Source organism: Lytechinus variegatus, chromosome 12, assembly GCF_018143015.1.
Source record: "Lytechinus variegatus isolate NC3 chromosome 12, Lvar_3.0, whole genome shotgun sequence".
Classification (NCBI taxonomy): domain Eukaryota; kingdom Metazoa; phylum Echinodermata; class Echinoidea; order Temnopleuroida; family Toxopneustidae; genus Lytechinus; species Lytechinus variegatus.
Window position 1 is genome coordinate 25,732,595 of NC_054751.1, and position 24,095 is coordinate 25,756,689.

General features: G+C 37.1%; 1 protein-coding gene across 1 annotated transcript in view; it reads right to left on the reverse strand.

The window, feature by feature from the left end:
- Positions 1–217, reverse strand: part of LOC121425026 (transcription factor COE3-like) — a 49,370-nt gene extending 49,153 nt beyond the window's left edge. The window contains exon 1 of the mRNA XM_041620960.1: positions 78–217. Within this exon, the coding sequence (XP_041476894.1) occupies positions 78–211 (134 nt within the window). The 5' untranslated portion in view covers positions 212–217. The remainder of the gene's footprint in view (positions 1–77) is intronic.
- Between the last annotated feature and the right edge of the window lie 23,878 nt (positions 218–24,095).

Consider the following 24,095-nt stretch of genomic DNA (forward strand, 5'->3'; position numbering starts at 1 on the left):
GTAAGGAGGGCGGTTTAATAATCTTAAAGGGAAAATGCAAAAGTTTTGTCATTTTAAAGAATGAAATGGAAATTTACCTGGCACTTTGATCGACCATGGTTGGCTGCATCCAGCCGGCTCTAACGGCAGCCGATCCGACCTGCGCCGTGATTATTGGTTCCTCTTTGAGGTTGGTAGAACCCCTGGTCAGTGAATCCTGGATTCCGAACATGTGTTTATCAAAACAGAGTATCTCCCGATCAAGCCACGATCACCAAAACTAGTCCAGATCAAAACGTATAGTGTTCCTTTAAAAGTGGAGACAAATATAGAAGAGAACGGATAAGGCAAGCACAAAATCGCTAGTTTATCAGAAAGAGATGGCAGCTGAGGGAGTTGGTGATTATTATTCTGAGCAATTAATGCCGAGTGGTTTTGGTTGAAAAGAAGATGATGAAGCGAGAAGCGCTAGTGTCTGCTCCCCGATGTGTCGTTTACTGTATCAGCAATTGGGTCTGCGGGGAGATGCTGGGGTACGGCGGCCTTTTGGCTCGGTGAACCGCGGGCGTGGTGAGAGGTGAGCGTTTGGAGAGTTGGATGCGCCCTGGTACGTTCGCTGAAGCTGGCTTCGCTTGAAGTGGGTCCGTACGGGATGCTTACAAGCTAGCATGCGGTCTCGAGCGGGCTGCTCAGGGAGACTCCACGGCCACTTGTCGGCTGTCTGATTACTGGCTCATGGGACGAGCGGTCTGTTGCCTCATCGTACAGATTGGTTTAAGCGATGAAGTGAGAAGAAAAGAGGGAAAAAAGCCCAGATTGAGAGAAGATTTGCCTCTGAAACAGGCGGCTGGGTTAAAAGTCGCGGTGGTTTAGAGTGTCGGCAATTGATATATTCTCTCCGCAAAGTTCTGTTGGGTAATCTGAATTCAGAACCGTTGCCTTATCAACTCGCTGGCGTTCAGCCTCTATCTACTCTCAATAATAAAACCTGTTCAGAACCATCGACAACCAATGGATGGTCTGGAAAGAAAAGTGACTAGGGAGAAAGAAAGTACTATATAAATGATCGTCGGCTGTGATGGGTATTTTGGGTACAGGTATTGGAATCGCCACTGTCAATGTGTTTCTGTCATTGTCAAAGGTATATGTTTAGCCTGATCAGATGATGCGGGAGATATTCTGCGGTGTCTGGCTCGCTGGATAGCCAACAGTTCACGTGCAAGGATAACGGTACCGGTGAGTGTTACCTAAGCCCAACTACCCTGACTTCTGCTTCTCCCTGATCTCCCGGGGTTCCCTTTTGTTCCCGTCAAGTGCCCGCTGCTGAGCTGGCAATCGTCCCTCTGGAACTCCACTCCCCAGGGGATGCACGCCCGGCGCATCCCTCCTTTCTTCCCGATACACACAGCGTGCACAGCGGCCCCTCACTGCCCCCACACGAAGCCTCATCAGCATATCATGCTCCGCCCAATTCTGCCTTATTTGGCATAATAGCAAATAGCATGCGCGGAATATCAATGGAACCAATCGGGCGCGCGTAATCCATGCTCACTTATTTTGTTCTTCTCCTCCCTCTTTCTCTCTCTCCCTCTCTCCTCCTTATCCTCTTTCTATCCTCTATCTACACTCCCCTTTCTCTCTGGGATATATTTTTCAACACGAATTAGCAAGTTACATATCCTCCTGCTTTCCCCCAAATCTCTAAACAGTTCCTTGCTCATCAGACAGTACAAATTTTATTCGAGTCAGAGCTTCCAGGCGACTCTGCATTTAAACATCATTCCAATACAGAAAAGCATGTGAAACATTCAAGACTAAAGATCTAATCGCACTTGTTTATCCCGCAATGTTTAAATACACATAACATTCGACATTCTAGCCGACGAGAGAAATAATAAATATCTGAATCTAAATTTTAATCTTATCTGCCTTAAATATGACTTGGCGTTAGAATGTCAAATGATATTGACAGATACAGGCATTTTTAATTTCCATCAATGTTATTGTATTTTTAATTACATTTCTTTGATTGTTTAGAGTTTTATTTGTGGTAACATCATACAACACAATAATCCATCAAAATGCCTTTAAATATTTAGAAAAAAAACCTTCCAAACTAAAAATTGGAAAGAAAAACTCATTTACTCAGTTTGCCAAGCCGGCTTCTATGGCATCAGTTGTATTATTTACTTACATTTCAGCCCGCCTTCTCGGACGCTGTTCACAATATAAATCAAAATGAAGACAAACTTTTTAGGGAGCCCGTTAAACATTTGCAAAGCTATAATCAGACCATCAGCACCATTTTCATCGCATTTCCTTTCTTCTTTTTCCCCTCATTTTACCGAATATGTTTCCCTTTGCAGCCGCTTGGACAAACCCCCTCTTTTTCTGCCCTAATTTACTACTGAATAACTATCTAGGCCATATTTGCCCAAGAAAGTACTATAAGGTCGCTGTAAGTAATAGAATTCTGCGCTGGCTCGGCGGTGTGTGTGCGCGGGGCATGCGGGGTGTCGACCGGGATGTCAGCTTCTCAGCCAGCCTAAATCTTGCCTAACTCTATTATGTCTAAAGCGAAATGTTAGTACATGTTAGAGAACTGCTTGTTATATTTTTCCGGGTGAAAACCCCTTACGACTCAACAGTATTACCTGTTGTTATGGACTTATTTATTTTAGCGTCTCGAAAAATATATTTCTGGTGTTATCTGACATTCATGAAGGCCTCTAGGAAATAAAACTTAATATGAACAGGTTACTGTTAGCCTAATGTCAACAATGATATGCAAAGCACGAAATGGTTAGATTAAATTATGATAAATGCAGATAAGAATTTTCTCTCTCCCTCCCCTCTTGTCTTATCTTTCATTGAAATGAAATAAATAAATTTGAATTTGAATTTAAATTCATTCTTTAATACTTTGACCGAATAATATTCATGAGCCGTCATAATTAGATATATTTGTCTTTACAATATCATTTTAGCGCTTAATGTCGTTTTTTCAAAATTATCTCTAGAGTCAAAGTAGACGGATCATGAAAATCAAAATATCTTGAATTGTTTTTTATTCGAATTCAACAAAGTGAAGTTAAATTGATAATGGCAACATGTAAATGTTGCAACAATAAATAAGTCAAGCTAGTTAATCAACGCGCAGGCAACTTTCTCAAGTCTCAACCGACATCATGAAAGTATCATTTTAAAAAAAACAGCAGATATTCAATCATAATATTTACAGAAAGAAATGAAGCAATACGCCCTTTCAAAAATATTTATTGGTTATTTTCCTAACGTACGCAATGCATTTGAAGTATGAAAAATACAGTATTCCTTCACCATATTCAGTATCTGATAAAGCAATAGGTATAGCGAAATAAAACGTGAATGAATTTTCTCCATTTCTATCCTCTATCCTCTTCAAATAAAATTGGAATATTGAATGAATAAAATGGGATCCCTCGCCTCACCCTATTCAGTTTCGCAACATGAGATTTATTCGGACGTTGCTATATAGCCCACTCCGTTCATTCTTTCCCGCCATTTCTAAGCTCTCTTCAATTTCAACTTCGTCTTCGTGATCGTATAAGAGCTCCGTCCCATTCCCGCCATTTGACAACAAGAAAATTTGCTCAGTCACATCAACCAATCGGACACAAACTCGACCGCTTGTATTGTCTGTGGAAATAATGTGATAGAGTTGGTTCGTCTGGAATCAGTTCCGCCGATGTGACCGAGGGCATGAAGGAATAAGAAGGGAGAGAAGAAGAAGATAACTGTGTTGGTGAAAGTGGAGCCGTGAACCCTTTGAAATATGGTGGGAGCGAGAATGTTTAGAGTTTAGTATTTCACGGGCTCTTCTCGGCTAGGTGTGCTTTTATCTAATTATGCCAATTTCATATTTAGGCCGAGCGATGAAAAAAGCCAGGGATTCAAGCGAATGGGATAGAAAATAATGACGGGACATGGAGTCGGAGGGTTTTAACCCCGGAGTGAGAGAGGCACTGTGTAAATACTAAAACGGGATGTAAAGATGGAGGATAAAAATTGAATGAATAAAAAAGAAATTTAAGGTTTGAAAGACACCATAGTAGGAAACAAACAGATAGGACACTGAAAGTACATCATGTACATGGGGAAGGAAGGAATAAGGAGATGCGAAATGTCTAGAATCCGAAAGGATTTTATCATACGCCGGCATCCAAAAGACTATCCATTTACTAGGGGAAAAACTATCAAGTTAGTATAATTCTAATTTGGAATTGCCTATTTGTGCACATTCTCAAACTGGTCAGATTTAAGAAAAATTCTCCCTGATAATAAATTCGTTTGAAAAAAAATAATTAATGCAAAATATAGATGAAGGCTTGATGGAAATCCATCAAGAATAAAAGTCATGATTTGTTTGATTTTTTTATTGTATGACGTCACAGACGAGTTGCTCCGCCATATGTCGTTTGATTTTTTTTTGGGGGGGATGGGGGTGATAGGCTTAACATTAAACTTTCGTACCCCTTTTATCTTAAATAATAATTCTATTCACCATGTTCCATCATAAATTATGAATTCACATTATATATTATATTTGGGAGCTGCTCGCATATGATGTCATGATGTCGAAAACTAACTTTTGTTGAAGGGTTATTCAAGGCTGAAGATTATATGACTTGGACAGAGTAAAATCAAACTGAAAAAAATTTAAAGTTTCATCAAAATCAGTAAAAGAATGAGGTTATGACGTTCAAAAGTTTTGTATGATTTCGGTGAAACAGTTATGCAATGACGAAGCTGATAATATCATATATATCCACTCTCATTGTTTTGCATTTCATTATATAATTTACATTTATTCCTCCCAAAATGAAACAAATTTTATTGGCTACTGATGCAATGTGTAAAACAGTCATTGCTGCAAATTATTTTGTACAAGGGAAACATACCATACACATATTTTTGAAACTATCAGGGGGTTTGGAGTAACTCCCTATAAAATGTGAAACAGAATGATTTCATGTAATTACATAAGAAAAGGCAAAGTGGGATATGGCATCACCAGCTCACCTATTATTCATGATGGCGTGCATATAACCGTTTTCACAAAATACTGCATGTTTAACTTTAAAGTTCAATAATCACTACTTATTTGTTATCAGATTTGGATGAAATTGTCATTTTTTTCTACTATTTTTCAGATAAAATTATTTTCAGCGCGGGGTATCTCTTCAATACTAGTAGAATGTGACTAGGTCTGCTTTGATTGAATGTGTAAAATGTTTTCTCGACAAATTATTGTTGAAGTATGCCGTATATTTTTTGTAGTCCCCAAATGATTCAACCTGTTACCTGACTCCCATAACACTATTACTACACCTTTCTTTCCTTACACCTCAAATAGCGATGTACCTCGACAAAAATCGATAAAACTCATAGCGGTATCGGAATACATCCTAGTTTTTTTTAATGAATATTCATGAGCTAATCAACCCGACCAACTTCGTCTGCGAAACAGTACACCATCTATTTTTCTTCTCTTGGAGAAGAAAGCTGGACTTTAATTTCGAAACCCTCTCCAGAGAATAAATATTTCAACATCATTTTCTTTTATGATTTTTCTTTATTTTCTTTGTTTGCATTTGTAAACCCGTTATTACCTTTCTTAATGGCTGCTAAATGGTTCGAATCGCGTCGTCTTCGTCTGTTGCATTTTCAGCGCAAAACAAAAAGGTATATGGTTGAATTTCCTACGATCAATGTCCAATTATTGTTATTACGACGCGTAAATGGAGAAAAACGCCGATAAATTGAGCGATCGAGTCCGTAAAATTATCATATCACTTTCCCTTTGAAATAACGGCGAATTCTCGCAATTGTATTTTACCGCGGTTTACAATATTAGCTTCATAATCTTGACAATACGATATATAGATATCGTGTGCGTTTCTGGAATTAGAATGGGATACTGCCAATTTTCCACCGAGTAACTATGCACTAACTTTATTTAAGTCTGGTAGAATATAACTTCTCTCATATAACAAGTGAAAATTATCACTCTTTTCTCCTCATTCTGGATATGAGCTTTGAAACAAGAAGTTCATTGGCACATAGAGATAGATATTTCTGTTTGATAAATTCGATACGAAATACAATGTTAAAGATGCAAAGATTGGTATCCTGACGCAGCTATTTTTATCAAATAATAGAAATAATATGGTGAATATTTGATATATTATCAAAGCAATGGCTACAAGAAGCAAATGCGATAGACACGATAAAGGCTATGAACATTCTGAGGTGCAAAAGCAGAAATCAGTGCATGACCGGGAGTAACTTACGGTGGTCGCAAAGTGAACTTACCAAATCAAAAACAAAATTTTACTACCCAAGAAGCGACAACAACCCAAGCTTCGACGTTCCAGAGCAAGTGCGACCCCAATTAAAACTTTATCCTTTGGCCTTTAAGAATGGATAAGTTTAACTCACTTTTAACGTCTAAGATCCCATTTTATACACTCTTATTTGTTGGTATTCGGTGAAAATTTGCTCATCTTCGAACAGAAAAGAGAGAAGGGATAGGATTTAGGGAGATCAGTTGGAATTAGAATATCTTTTACAGGTGGACCACAGAGACGACTCGAGTGGAAACACGAGTGGATAGAGAGAGGGCGGTCGTCTGTTAAAGGATTACTCGCTAACCACAGTCATCGATACAGGTTTGTGTTGTTTACTAGTAGCCAAAGCTGGCATGATTTAACTCTGAGTTTGTTTAAAGAAAAGTTACAGATCCATGGTTTAGGATACGTTTCAACTGCGATAATGATCTTGGCTTACAGTGTATTCTCTCTTTTATAAACTTAGATATTGTGGAGATATCTTTATCAACGGTAACGAGGGACGATTACAAAAACATTTTTTTATGTTCGATGTGGAGAATGATAAAAAAATTAATTCAAATGAGAAGTGAAAATTCAAAATATGTTTTGTAATATTTTCCTTTCTGAACGCGTCAAATGTCATCCAAGATAAATTGAGTCTAATTTAGATTAAATCAGTATGCGGTATTGTTGGACAATAATGATAATTGTATTATCTAATTTATCTAAAAATTCATTTAGGAGATTAATTTTACAGGCCTTGTTTCACAACTTCCACAATACCTATAATTTTTTTACCACCATCTTAATCATAATAATGCAATATATACATGTATACATTCAACATTGTTACAGTAACTGTCGTTTTATTCGTACCAACTCATTTTTATAATATCCAACGTCTTAAAACAAACGATATTATCTTTCTGAATATTGCCAACATCACGAAACATGATATATATTATGACCAGTTAACACCAATTTGTAAACGTTTGATATAAGTATTTGATAATATATTTTTATTCTTTATAAAGCACAACCTGTTTTTTCACAGGATCCTAAAACAAATTGGCATGCATCACATTTCCTGAAAATTAAGTTTCAACTAAAGGAAGATCAAAGCTTTGAAGTTTGTTATTCTATATGTATTGCTATATGCTAGCTTATCACCAGCATCAAATGGCAAAGATTTATCATTATTTTTCTAAATCATTTTTTGTGTATTCTGTGGCAATCTTAAAACTATTCGCACGATATTTGTCAAAGTGAGAACTATCGATTAATAACTGTAATATTTTTATTCCTTTTTGCCTGAAAAAAGACAGTTCTACAGTGTGATCGTCCTATTTATCTGGATCGAGAACTTAAGAAAGTGAAAAAGAGAGAAGTGATATGATACACGCAATCTTAAGAACATTTTAAGGATTTCTATGATTTAGAAAATAACTTAATACTCAACCATTTAAGGTTGCTAATATGAATGTTAAGTTTTTCATGTTTCATTAGGGAACAAACTGTTTTTGATTGGTATATGTGGAATAATGGGTGTGTTCTAGTACACATTACGAGGAGAAGTTTAATTACTTTTAATCGTATTTTTCAGTGAATTTGCAGAAAATCGCTTTTTATTGGTTAAACCAATTCCAAGTTGAACCGCCCAATGTCGAATTATGAGTGAAATGTTACGGAGCGAAACCGCATTTCAGCTTACGTCCGATAGCTCTGGCCGATAACCATCGAAATGTACTTTCTGCGGGTTCCAACTCCAACCAACCAACGCAAGGCTTTGGCACAATTCTGTGTGTCATCATCATCCTTCCGCCATTTTGATTATTGCCTGTCATCCTAGTCTCTCCCCCTTCATTTGTCATTTTCTCTGTCTTGTTCTCATTTCTAGCTCTTTCAGTCACATACAATTTGTCTATTCCCATTCTCTTTTCTCACTTATTTGATTTGACACTTGTGCACGCCCCCCCCCCCCCCCGACACACACCAACCATACACCTTCATATTTTCATAGGCATATTAAACACACCCTCAACACATACACCCTTACCCCTTTTACTTACCATGAAAAAACTCTTAGACATAAAACAGCACATACACCCACTAAAGCGTGTACACTAAACTAGCGGCTTAACCCTCACCCCACCCCCACCACCATGACCACACACACACCCTATCCCACAACTCTTTCCCTATTGTCTCAATTCCTACCTCTCTTTCCCACACCCGCCCTATTTCCCCTTATTTCTCTCCTCCCACACACGCACGCAGCATAAAATCGCACGCACACCTAAGGTTACCCTCACTCCTATACATACACACACACCCACACAAATATTATACACACTACCGCAAATAGCACACCCCATTCCCTCTCTCTCCCTCAGCATTCATCCCTATCGCCTTATACCCCCCCCCCCCTCTCACTTTAGATTTCACCATGATCATCCCCTCTTTCCACACCCACACACACCCAACACAATCCTTTACACCTATTCATTCTTTTCTCCCTCACCTATAGGCCTTCTTCTCCATCACACACACTCCTCTCCCTCTCTCTTTCTCTCACCCACACACAACCACCCTCTCTTTATTTCACACCCACCCACACACACCCACTGGATCTAACTATCACCCGACACACTCACACACACCCAAACTCCCACCTCCATTTATTTTCCACCCCTCCCTCTCCCTCTATCTCTCACCCACGTACACCCACCACAACTATCACACCCACACCCACATACCTGGACATATATACACACAAGCTCTCACTCCCACCCCACCCCCTCCTTACTCCCCTCTCCCCCTCACAATCACACTCTTCCTCCTACAAACCCTTTTTTCTCTCTCTCACTCTATCTCCCACCCTCACCCACACCCACCGTAAACACCGATCCGAATTTCCCCATCTTGTAACAGTTACCTGTGTCAATGACTTCATTTAGCCTCGCCTCTTCTAACACGAAGGTGACACAAATTAATCCGAGCACCCTGACAGAATGTAATGGGAGGATCTGCTAATTGGGGTGCTAAAATTGACCCTATTTTTGGAGGGAACACATCATGACAAGACAAAATTCTCAAATTGCAGTTCGTCGGCGGGTGCTTTTTAACAGTTCGAGCTCGCAAGGACTGTGGAAGATGGCGGAAGAATTAAAAACACCCGAGTAATTGTTGACCTTGTGACATTATAAAGTCATGAAATAGGGTCAAATTTGATGACCAATCAAACAGTCATGTGGGGTCATTTTTTTTTTTTTTTGCTTTGGGGGCGAGGCAAAGAATCTTACTTTGAAAACGCTCGTGACTGATATGAATGTATACGTTATCAAAACGCGGCTTGGTGTAAGGAAGAAGATAGAAAATTGGAATATTCAATTCAATTCAAATAAAACATTTATTTTCTTCCATTTCATTACATTTTTCATAAACATAAATTCATACATAAATCAATTTGTTATAAAAAATATAAATATGTACATATTGGGTTTAAGGAAGAAGGCGTATACCCTAAAAGCTTAGGCTTGTGGCGGGATATGCCTATAGACAAAAATACAATGCAATATGTACAGGAAATTTGTCATTTTTCTTATATTATGTAAGATAATGATGCATGAAATTTACTGACTGCATTTATATAATGAAATATATACTCCTTTTGGAAATATAATCATGAGCATAATTATAAATTCCACTTGATGTATAGAACAGTTGTTAAATTCTCGGATTATTTCCTCTGATATGCATTTCATGTTAAGTGACCATTGAATCGATCTTCAGATAAGCTTCCACATGATTTTGATGAAATTGCAAATGAAAATATACATTCAATTTCCAAATTCGGGGGAATGGTTAATCAATTTACAGAGGGAAAATGCGGGAAATACATTCGATATGATTCTTAAATTACCCGACTCTCCCCCCCCCCCCCCCTCTCTCTCTCTCTCATGGTAAGGGTTACCTGATAAATTGTTACATGAACACCTTTCAAATTATGTTCTAAAGTGAAAAGACGGCCTGATGTTAACAAAAATGTAATATTTAGGATTTTTTTCAATTCGCTTTGACAACGATGATTGGTGAATATCAAATCTTCGGCAATTATGAAATCGTATAGTGGCACCTTTATTGATAAGGTTGATATTTGTATCATCTTGGTTTTTAATTTCTCGAATATTTTAAGGGATGCCACTGACTTTCTTACAAAAATTAAATGAGAAAATATTGAGATAGAATCAATACTTCCGATCTGACGTCTTAGTGTAGCATATTAGCTCGTCAGAGCACATGCACTCTACAATATATTGGGTAAAAATGCTCCATGAGGGTAATTATGTGTAAGCTTATGTGTCCAACCAACATTGGGCGTTAATATTCATCCAATGTGATGAAAATTTGGCTCATTCTAAAGTAATTGCTGCTTATTTTTCTTAACCTTACCGGACAATATGCTTCCCGCATTGGGTAAAATATTCCCCCAAATCGGTTGGACACTTAATTACCCTCGTGCTGGTTAAAATTTTACCCCATTTTTTTTACAGTGTGGAAGCAAATCAAAATCTTTCGCATTGACCTACTTATGTGTCCGCCGAGGACTTAAATTTCTCAACTTTTGAAATACATGCATGCATGAATCAAAAAAATATGTTGACTCCTTATTCGTTCTGTTTTCTTTAAATTAACTGTATGTTCTTGAGCAGTGATATAATATGTCTCAAAGATTAATTTCATATAATTTGTGAAAATAGTTTACAAATATAATGAACTCATGGAAGAGTACTATTCGTTTTTTATATCATACAAAAAAAATAAGAAAAAAGGAAAAAAACATCCTTCCAAAAAAAATGATTCTACAATACTAAACAAAGTTCTAAAACTATTATGATATCACGATTTTGAATTGAACTTATTTTATTTTGCTCACAATTCATTTCATTTTTACTAAAAGTCAATAATCATGCCCATATTGTTGTGAATAACGATTTATGGATCGCTTTATCTACTCATATATTGTTAAACAATGATTTATGAACTTTTTGGCAATCTCATTCCATAGCATTTGTTTATGTTTTATGAAGTAACAAACGTACTTTAACCCTTTTACTCTTTAGTATAATTCATAACTAAATTCTCCTTCGCTACATTATGACTTGCTTATTTTTCTCTTAGGTCGTGACTTCACTATCTAAAACCATGTTAACAAGGTTTTAATTCAATGTCACTTATCTGTTTATTGATTTGATATCACATTATCTTAAGAAAAATTGTCAGGAAATTTATGATAAGAAATTCAATTCAAGCATGTGTGATGAAGAATACTTAAAAAATGATTAATCTTAATCTATTATGCTTTCTCTGAATATGATGTCGATTTGTGTCCCATTTTAACGCAAGTGAAGATTTACTTTTTTAAACGGCTCATTGCCTCCATCAAGAGCAATTGATGTCACCTCTGTTGAAAATGGCACAGAAAAAAAATATATAAGCTGGTAAAATATGTGAGCATTCTTTACGAAAAGATGCAGAGTTGAGCAATAATAATAACATCACGGCGATCAGGGAGCGCACAGGGAATGCGCCGAGTTGCGGCGAACGAGGATCGGGTTTTCGTCCCGCGGGAGACTCGGGCTGCGATGCATGGAGAAGAAGGGCTATGTTAAGCAGCTGGGTTTTCTACGAGAGTCGTCGAGTTGAGCACGAGTGTGTGAGCGCTAGGCAAGGTAGCGAGCGAGACGGGTAGCTCTGTCTACAGCATGAATGCATGAATGTGGAGTATGAAAATAGTGGCGATTGTGAATAAGTGAGAATTTAGCAATGAAACTCTTCAGAGTTTTTCGTCTTTTATTTTTCCTTTCTAGCTTGAATATTTCAAAAGGGAAGGTAGGGATAATTTGGCGAATTCATAGATGAGGTTACCTATAAATGTCAATCTGCGTTATGAAAAGACAAGGCCAGTGAATATATGTTTGTTTCATTTCATTTCACATAAAAAAGCACTCAATGCAAATTTCGGGTAAATTTCACCCTTGTAACAGAGCAAGGAAATGAATTTAATACATGATAAAGAGGCTTTAATAGGAGGTAATAATCATTTGTGAACAAATTTTCGGCATTACCCTATGTGTTTAAGATCGCATGCTCGATCTGTGATGAAAATAATTATTCAGAAGGAAAAAAAAAATATGACATTTGATTTTCATCACAGGTCGAGCATGAGATCTTAAACACATAGGAGTAATGCCGAAAATTTGTTCACAAAAGAAATGAATACATTTATGATCACTTAATAAAAAGCAGGATAAATAGGAGAAAATCTTGATCTCTTGATATAGTTGCAGCTTATAGCAAAATACAAGTTATTTATTACTATAGCATTTTACCAACTTTAGAGATGAGATGAAAGTACATTTTTTTCCAACGATAAAAATGCATATTAACAATGGATAAACAAAACAATGGAGGTAGCAACTCAGAAAGCACAACTTGTAATAAGTATATCGTGACATAGACAATAAATACATGATACATGAAAATAAAACTTATCTAAACAATTAAGGGAAAAAACAAAACAACCAAAGAATAGGGCAACTTTATATAAAAAAATTAGTGTACTAGTTGAAACAGTAAGTTAATCGTCAAACCAACATGATTAAGAGCGACCGAAGAGTGATTGCCCATTTTCCCAGGAGAATTACATAGATTATATAAATATTTAAACTTGATTTTAAAGACTTTCTCATGAAATAATTGTTGGCTGCAAGTACTTTCTTTTACCTTAAAGTCCGTCTTCTTTTTTTCAGTTGTAAGATACTGCGACTATTTTTTATTCATTATACAAGTGTTAAAGTTTTATCAAAACGTGGCAATGCTCCTGTTCAATAGTGTTTCTTCTAATGAATATCTATAAACGATATGTTAAGACAATTCCTAACTCAAATGACCGTAAATCTAATTAGTTGTCAAATTTAGTTGTTATGGTTGAATAAATTTATTCAGTGAAGCTCTTCTTTGTAAATCTGAAAAAAAGTTATCTTGGTTTCTTTGTGATTTTAATGCACTTGAATTGTTGATTGGGTTTAATAAGATGCCATTGATATGGTAATGAAGATAGGTGGGTCTAATAAGTATCCATGTGGGACACCTTGGTTACAGGTTGTGAAGATATTTTACTGCTGTCGGAAGAAGCAAACTGTTTGTGTGGTCTCATTCAAAGATGCTGAACTTACATGAATCCATGGGCATAGATCCGCTCGAGCTTTGTATTCAAGGGGGTGGCGCTTTGTATTATTACGTAATATCCCCAGATGAATAGAACTTTGTGCGGTTCGACACCGTTGCATGAATCGATTCATACAAATACACGTAGTCTCCCACCGTGTGAATACAGTGTGAAGTGACTGTGACACTGCGATCACAGTGCGTTCTCACTGTGCAACTGTAAATATACTGCTTCTAAATTATCAACAGCGTGAAAACTGGTAAAAATCCACATTGTCGTCACACTGCACAATGTTCTCGCCATGTAGCTAGAATGTATCACACTGGGATTGACACATTTTATTATTATTATTATCATTATTATTATTATTATTTTCCGCCAGGGTCTTCCATCAAACATGGACAAGACGTAGTGATGTCATTTTAACAACATCAAAGCATTATACAGTATAAAGCAATAGCATAGACATGATAAATGGGCATATTTCTAAAGAGTGATGGTCTGGCCACCAGATAATCAGAAGCAGGATTATCCTCAGAGCTTTGATTCTGTTACCACTAGAAGTTTCGTGGTGTAGTGGTTCAGTCGATTGGCTCTCAGTCTAAGGGATGACGGTTCGAATCCCATGCGTGCACCCGGCGCTGTCACTTCGCAAAGCACTTATCTACGTTTGTTACTCGTCACCCAGGTTTTCGATGGGTATACCCAATAAGGTTAGACTATAATGTGTGCACTGGTATAGGTTGCTCCCCGGGGGTGGAGATGGTGCACTTCATGTGATGTGGATTAGTGTTGGATCCAATGACTGGGTAATCATAATTGCACGCAAAACGTTTAAAAGGTCAAGTACTGAGTGCTGTATGAATATAATGATAACAATAGTAATGATAATAATAATAATAATAATGATAATAATAATTATAACAATCATAATAATAATAATGATGATGATGCTGATAATAATTAAAGCGCACACATCCGCCAGGCATGGCGCTACTTACAATCATTAATAAAAATAGCAAAAATGCATATAATTTTGATATAATTTTGCGTAGATTATACGGTACATATATTTTCCGTATCTCCAATTTTACTGAAACAGGTCTGAATCTACTTTTTTGTTCATTTCAAATGAGATTTTTCCCCAACTGAACGCCAACTGAAACATATAACTTGGTCAGTTAAATATTGGTGTGGATCAGAATCCCCATATCAATAATTTCATAAGTGAGTGATGCCTCTTTTTGACCGAAACTGGCTCAGCATGCCCACTTTTTATTATTACTTATCACAAATAAAAGTATAACAATATTTAGCTTTTAGGAAGCATGTAATTCATATCGCTTATTGTAATATTTTGTCAGGTTTGATACTGAATATTGAAAACCGTTTTTAGGTTTCGATGAATGCTGGGCAAATATCGCAGAAAAAAACGAGAGGAAATCTCCTTATTTTCTGCCTATTTCGCCTGCAAACGTGTGTATCCAATTCGATGGATATTAAGTAATTGAGAGTTAAGTAGACGTTTCGTGCTAGGGGGTCCATAGTAGCAAATCAGGAATGGAGAGAAAAGCTAACTGAAATTCTTCCATTCCTCGCAGCGGTACACGGAGAGGCAAAATAGAGATTAGCGCGGCTTTGCGCGCGGCATAACACTTTCATTTTCCATTAATGTCATCTTCATGAACACTTTGTTTCCGATTAAACGTAAAACGAGAGGAGAAGCGAGAACCAGAGCGATTTAGACAAGTATCAAAGAGAGATATTACAAGTGTTCTGCTTAGTGTATGGTGAACATAGATATTATATGTCTTATACTACAGGAAGGGGGGGGGACAAAAATACCAGAATAGATAGATAGATAGATGGATGGATAGATAGATAGATAGATGGATGGACAGACAGATAGACAGATTGATAGATAGATAGAGAGAGGGGGGGAAGAACATGAGAAGGGAGATAAAGATAGAGAGAGAATAATTACAAGTTTCTTTCTCTATTACTACATAGACAATAATAGAGAAATACAAATTAAAATGCTTTAAGAAAGGTAGACCAAAGAAACACAAAACAAACTACCAAAATAGTGGTAAATGCTATATTGATTTTTCAAATAGTCCCAAAGCACAAGCTACACTAATCATGCTAATAGGATTTGATGATGATAATAACTTGGTGTGGAAGAGAGGAGCAATGATCATAAACATATATATATATACATATTTCAATTCATTTATTTCATTTTCAACAAATATATAAATCAAATAAATACAATATAATATATATATATATATAGCTATCATTAATATACATTTCTGTTGAGGGGAGATAGACAAGGCGATTAATGAGTGAAGAAAAATCGAAAGATTTTAGGATGGTTAACAATTACAAAAAAAAAAAAAAAGATAGGTGAAGGAAAGAAGGACGAGAAGACTTCCGTGTAAGTTTGGCGTATCAAGTAATTGGTAAGGCTTGAACAATAGTCCGCCATTTCTCCCCAAGACGGGTAATTACTCTAATGCAATGTTTATTGGATTAAAGCTAGAAAGAGCAAGTTTGAAGGAGATGGGGGAAAATCAAGCCTTCCAGCTCAAAAACCGCTGCGAAGTTTATTAACGCTATTCATAGCTTTCTTTTCAAACGGAATCGAAATAAGTGTAACATTAAAAAGAAAAGAAAACCGTTTCCTGTCGATCCACTTTTAACTGCTACTTTACTCACAGCAAAGTACATGAGCTGATGAGTGAGGATTTGTGTGTAGAAATGAATAACCCTTTTGTAGTGGTACTAGCGGATTGTGGTATTTATTAGAACCCCGAGCTAGCCGTGAACTTCTTTCTCTATTCTCCCTCTCTCCAAATTTCTCTGAGCCATACACTAATTTTCATTATCACAATTTCGTTTGATTACTTGTTGACTTGGTAGCCACGATGGTGATATTCATTTCGTAGATTGATGTGCCCCTCTGTGAGGTATAGAACAGAAAAGCAAAATTTTCGTCCAACGATTCAGAAGCTATCGGGGCCCTATTGGCAAAAATATAATTCTTAAATAGGGGAAAAACCCAACACGAGTTTGTCAAGCTTTTTCTCTGTTTGCCTTCGTCAAAATTATTTTGAAAATGTAAAGAAGGCAGAGAGACAGAAAGAGAGAGAAGTTGGAGGGATGGAAAGAGAAAGGTGAATATAAATGGAGGAAATTAAAGTTAAGAGTTTGTTGTTTTTAATGAAATTACTTAGTTTTACATATCATGCTAATCTCCTTCCTGATTTCCGTATTTCCTCTTACTTCCAGTCAGTAGGTCCATGTTCCAATCCACCCTCTTCGTAGGTGAGTGTGTGTGCGAGAGTGGATGTGTGTGTTTCTCTTCTCCTCTCATATACTCTTTTACTTCACGCACTTCCACATTTACGTCATGGGTGGCGATCTCGGGGGACGTACCCCCCCCCCCTCCATTGAACGTCTAATTTTGTATAGCAGTCTACAGGACAGGATTGCCCCCCCCCCCCCCGAGTGACCAGAAAAACCAAGAAACCTTTGCGCATGTACATATTAATGATAAAATTCTTCTTTAATCGGTATTTTGTTCACTCTGTAAAGGACAAACCCCGTATTTCTTTTAAACTGTTTTATTTTGATATATTGGGGGAGGGGCACATGAAAATAAAATGTGCTCGTTGACAATAACGGTCGACATATTATTGTGCCTCTATATAGGTTATCAGCTCGAAAAAACAAACGATATTTTACTCCCTGAAAATTTGACGAAGCAGAAGCAAAATATATATTTAAAAAGAAAAAACTCTAAACCTTCTTTTGTTCTTCTCTGAAAGATCATTATTATCTCTTACTCGCTCACGTACACACACACATATTATATAATTCTCTTTGTGTTTCTCCCTTTCTCCTCTCTCTCTCTCTCTCTCTCTCTCTGAATTTTATTTCGGCATGCAGAATATCCTTCATTCTTAAAGTTGCTCGCGAGATGGTAACAAATTTTAGCGACGGATTAAACGGTGGATAAGCTAATGGTCAATGGAGGTGATTCGGTGTGAATTGTGAATATGACGTTGCCATGGAAACGAAGTGTCTGCGGTTCGCGGCAGATGAATAGAGAGGTCATGTAGCAGAATTAAGAAGTTGTTGCCAGTCTGAAAGCATTACCGTTAATTGTTTGCAATTTGTCAGGTCATTCGCAGAGGATGTGACGCATGGATAGTAAAGGTAACGGTATGATCAAGTATTTGTAATGCACTGTCATCGCTATCACCATTCGTTGTCAAATCGTCATCTCCTACAATGTTTTTTTTTACCTATTCTTCGTTTAGATTTCTCCTATTATCTGTCATTTTTTTTTCTTTCTCCCTGCCTTCCCCCTTTCTCTCTTCTCTCTATCCCCTCTCCCCCTCTCTCCCTCTCTTTACATATATTGCTCATTTTTTTCATTTCATTTCGTTTCGTTTATTTCCATTTCCAGCATTTACATTTGGTTTCGTTCAGCTTGATAGAGAGATACAAGCAATAAAACTAGCAAATTTCTACGCAAAAAGGCATATAGTCAAGATTGTCATACAAACAGGTCGGGAATGGAGGACGCTGCTGTAAAAGCGGAACTTGCATAGGGTGCAGACTCCTATTAAAAAGAAATACAATAAAAATGACAACAAAAAAATAAAATATAATTACTTTAACTTTTTTTTGGGGGGTCATCCATTTTCCGTCTCCTTGATCATCAACCTTTCCCTCTACGTAGTCCCCCTTTTCTGTCGATTGTTCGATTCGTCAATATTAAATGGTCATCGGTGCCATAAAATAAAAACAAAAACGCGCCTACATATCCAAAGCGCAATCCTTCTGCTACACCTGATCGGAAAGCATTATACATGCAAAATGGTGTATACTCTCACGTATTTCAGCCAAGTGAAATAAATAATCGATTGATGAAATTTGATAACAAAATGTTGCCTTGTAAACAAAATCTTATTACAGTTTTACCTTTTTTTAAAATAATTTTCACCACGTTCAATTCAAAGTAAAAATGCATTTCTCCCTTTCGACGTGCATACATTCCTTATAGAACAAGGTAATCATCTCAACATCCTTCTTATTGGGTGCGGGGGGGGGGGGGGTAAGTTCCACAAAAGAATATTGGTCATGTGATATGAAACCTCACACCAAAAAGAGTGTAGTCTTCCGTCTTTCAAAGGTACTTGAACTTTCCTATTCTATTCTATTTTCTCCCATTCTAGCTCATCCGACTATTGTAGCCATTTATATGAATTTTCGCAGTCACCTTTTTTGCCTTCAGTTCCATGTACACAACGATTTTAGATAACGAACGAATGGGAAAAGTTAACCAATATCGTTTATTGTCCTTGTTTTGGACTTGACATTTGTAACTTTTTTTGCAACAGAATGAAACTGGGTTACGAAGGTAATTGTGAATACCAACAGACGTGTGTAAAGGAGGGACAATACCGACACTTGCAGAAATTGCAAAGGGCGACAAAAAAAGGCAAAATGAAATACAATTCGGGTCTTGGAAAGGGGCCTGACTGAAATCAAATATATTTCACGACCAAAGTCGACAAAACAGAATACATGTTTCACTGGTCATCGAAAGTAAAGATTGGGTTTCGTACCTGGAGATGCACTTTTGTTTGGGGGGAGGGGAGATTCAGCATTCATTTTTCTCTGAGTCGAATATTGAATATTGTATTCCCAGTGTTGTCGCTCCCCGATGCTGGGAAATAGGTTACTAAATGTAGAGGGGATGGGGAAAAAGTGGTAGAGGTGGAGATTTACTGGGGATAGTTGGAAATTGTCTGAATGCATGATGGAGTGGAAATGAATAAATGGCTTTAATAGGAGAATGAAGGTTGCGGAAAGAATTATACAAGACTGTAACGCGAGTGAAACAAATCCGGAGTATGGTATCTCTAAAGAAAGCAAAGGAACAAAATGTTGAGAAAGAAATAAAGAGAATGAGCTAATGTGATAAGAACATAATATAACATACAGATGAAGGGACTAGGGATGGTGTTTCATAAAGTTGTTCGTAAAGTTACGCACAATCTGTTACATATAGGGATATAGCATTTAGCACAGGAAAGGGTAAAGTCATTCGTAACTTACGAACGGCTTTATGAAACGGGCCCCAGGAGATAGGACAGATAGGTACAGATAGGTAATGAAGAGAAGGAGGGATACAAATAGAAAATGAGAGAAAGAGACATAATTATAGAAAGAAAAGGGAAAGGGGGAAAAGAGTATAGCAGAAGAAGTATAGAGAGACATGGGAGAAGGGAAACCAAAACTGTTTTTTTTTTCATCGACTTTCTTTATCTTTATTCAATGTTTTTATTTTCTTCATTAATTATACAATTTTTTTTTTCACAAAATGATTACAAATGATTACAAAATGTTCGCGACAGTACAGTTTACATACAGCATTATTTTTTATAAGGACTTGATCTTGGAATAATATTTGTTAAAAGGATCAAAACAACACATTTTTATATTATCAGCCTTAATATACCTTATTATCAGCTCACTAGTCAGGTATGCAAGGAATATGTTATTACTTAAATAACTAAGATTATTGTCAATTCTATAATTTTTACACCTCTCTGGTGCTATATTTTCTTCATTTTGTGTATTTTCTGTGATTTTGTGTATTCTGCTCTCTTTGCTCAGTCATTTCCGTTTCATTAAACACCGTCCTCGATCCCTGACATCACATTCGATTCCAATTTGTGGTATTACAAAAAAGGGATGTCGATTTTCATTTCTTTCCCGCCTCGTCCAAATCGAAGATATGATTACTCCCAAGCCTCAGCTCATAAGGCAAAATCAATAACAGGAAATATCATTTGTTCAGCGTGGTCATGTCCGTTAAATATGACTTCGTGAGGGCGTCCATATCGCACCCGAATATTTTTTCTACCAAAATCATACTGCAATATCGAGCAAAGAGTTCTTTCGAAAATTGAGAAATTAAAACCTACAGATAAAAATTATACAGAAACGTGCCTCCGTCGATGTTTCATACCCTTGCTCTCAAATTGGCGCCAATGCAATGTAAGAGTTACGCGTGTTCTAATAACCGATATCCATTGCTTTTTCGAGTTTCGATGTTCAAATATATCCTCATTACACTTTTCCATTCAAAAGGCTTCAAACCAGCTCTTGAAGGCGCTTGAAATCGGGAAATAGTCTCTCTCTCTTCCTCTTTTCAAGTAGTACACCAGCGCACAACATTGCCATCACAACCCTTTTCATCATCATCATCATCATCATAACTATCTATCAATCCACTCACCTTAAGATGTGTGGCGGGTTTTAGTGGACGCACACATCCAAAGCTGATCGCTTCGGCCGTGATTTTGGCGTCGAACAGAGCGTCGATGAGTTGTATGCCTCGCGATGCGGTACGCAGACACATAAAACCGGAAAAGCTGAAGCGCTCGTGCCTGTTGCGTGCAGTAATAAATGGGAGCGAGGTGCGAAAGTTAACGCGATCACGATCACTCTTTTTTAAATTTCATTTCTTGTGCACATGTAAAAGAAGAGCTCCCCGTTTTAACATCGGATATGTGGTGTTATTTCGATTCCCCTTCCCGAAATTAAGGACCTTGTAATGAAGCTATGTGTGTTGATCAAACAGCTATATTTGAATAACCGAAGTCTGCCGTAAGGATGAAATTAGGTCAGTCTATTAGTTGGGCAATGGACATGACAATTTCTAAAATGGATGGTTAAACTTAAAGTGATTGGTTAACATTGGTTTGACTTTTAAAAAATCTGAGCTAGAAGGCCACACTTGTCACCCTTGTCTCTGAAATGTTACAAAAATGAAGCCCATAAAAAATTGCGTTCGAAAATAATTATTTAGTGCTTCAAAAATTGAATTTTAAAGTGACCGGAAAAACCATCTTAATTTCATCCCATACACTTCTGTGTAAATCAGGGTTTGCCTTGTAGATTTAGCTTTTCATTCTCAATAATGGTTGTTTTCAGGGTTTATTAGTTCTAATACATGCACTTGTACACATGTTCCATCTTGGTTTGATTTTTTTTTAATTAGCTGCATGCTCACAAAGTTAAACAATACCTTTAAAACATGACTCTGTGCCGCAATATCTCTTTCAGTGAAGTGCATGTATGGGTGTGAAACAGCTACATATATATCAGCTATCGAAGTCATCATCATAGTTGAAGATATAGGATTAACAACTCCGAAAACTATTTTCCACACGAATGGTCCTGGGAAGTCTGTGGGGCTGCTGCGTTTATTATTCTCCATAGGCAACAACCCCTGGAATTATGGTAGGTGTTAAAAATTTGAGAAATGTAACCAAAAGAACATATATTTTGCAGTGAAACATTTTTATTTATCTTTATTCATGTATTTCTTATTTTATTTGTATTTTTGATTGTCAAATTTAAATGAACACCCCTTTAAAAAATCGTTCACAGGGCCCTTTCCTCAAACTGTGGAAAATTGTACAGTAAATGACTTCTGAACTATTTGAAAATATAATACAAATATCTTGTATTGAAATTATCCAGAACTTTTGTATGCACTATTTAGGTTGGTACTCTGAATTACAGTCATAACTTACACAAATTTTCCTTATTCTCTTCTCCGCCTGTAAATGACGCCCATTAATATCTGTCCCTCAGACGCGGGGTCAAATACTAAGAGACCACCTCACTCTGTCACCATTATTTTTACACGAAGATCAACTCGCTTCACATTTTATGCTTTTTAGGCGTACTCACAACTGTACGAGAGAGTTTTACGCCGCGGTCGCTCAGATGCTTGTTTTGTCTTCGGTCGAAAATCGTCTGCTTCGATCATTGTAATCCTTCATAGTCAGATAGCACGGAGTACGTAGCTATGCGAAATGGTGATCTTAAAAAGCGCGCAGTGTTATACACGCGTGCGCACGCGGGCCTGCTGTTACGGGAGCGAACGTTCGCCATATGTCGCTATATTTCTTCCTAAAAGCATCCCTCCACCCTTTTCCCGAAGCATCCTTTGGCAAACGAAGATAACCCCAGAAAGTCTGGAATAATATGACGAAATTAGGCTGCCTTAATGTCGGCTGGAGAACCTGCGGAGAAGTTGCAAATGGGGTTATATATCATGACATGGAAGCAGAAACGGAGAAAATATGCGATGTCTTTAAAGTGCTCCTCGCCTCAACGCCTTCATTAAAATGATTATGAAGACGAGAAAGCTGATGATATACATGATGATGTGATCGCTGCAAAGCTTTCGTAACGGCTATTAACTAGATATTCTGGAAACGAAAGAAAGGTTACGATTGGGCAATTACCATACAAAAATGTTGTTTTTAGACATTTCCAACATGTTCACATCCACTTGAGATAACACAATATAACTTTCTTAATAATGTATTTTAATTCCACGGCCTATAAAATTGGCAGCAGTTAATGTTGGTTAAAATGATAAATATCAAGAAATAGAGGTATGGGGTTGATAGATTAACTATAGTTTCTAAATCACTGTAATACGATAGACTATATACATGAAAAAATAGAGCATTTGGCAGAAAATGGACTCCGACTTTATCTCCGTTCACAGTATAAGTTGAAGATACAACTTGTGTATGACCTTAGAAATGTAAACAACCCTTCTATTTCAAACTCTCTCTCTCTCTCCACAGCTATTTCTCTCTCCTCCCATTCAATCCCTTTGCTGCATTCCCTGTCTCTTGTTATTCCTTGTTTTCAAAGCAATGTTCTTTCTCTCTTCTTATTGCAATCTTTGAATTGTATCATCCCCTATTTCTTTACGTAGATTTTGTCAGGGGGCGGGGGCATTTTTAAAATTTTCCATGTTACTTTCATTTGCATTTACATCATGCGATCCAATTTACATGTATTCAACACATTTTTCCCCTTTTTTCAAACTCGATATGAAAAAAATAGATGTCATTATTAAATTAATACATTTATATCCGAAATAAAGCCATCGAAGCTGATAATCATATAAAAAATAATTTCAATTATTCAAATACAGATTTTATGAATGTACACTCCAAACAGCTCTGCTCGGCGAGAGTTTGACATTTCACTTTAACGACGGACGACATCCGCCAACTGCATATCGGCCCCTTTAAAAGAATGCGGTTTTCCCTTCCTGACCGGCTTAATGAAAACTGATTACACATTTGAAATTACTGTCCACAATCAGAATAACTTTTTCTTTTTTTGTAAAGGGGGCACAAATGGTGCTAAGCTTCAACGGGGTTACATGGCGAAGACACGAGAGAGTAAAGCGGGAAGGGTCGCCGGGCACCGCTTGATGGATTATATCCACATATCCAGCCATCTGCCCAACGCTTTCCCCATCCTCTTATTTCCATACAAAATCCCTCTTCTCTCCCTCTCCGTCAAGTTCGCAGAGTTCACCAATGTTGATATTTTGGTCGGCGTCATATTTATTTTGTTCTAGATGCAATTGGGATTAATATATTTCTTTA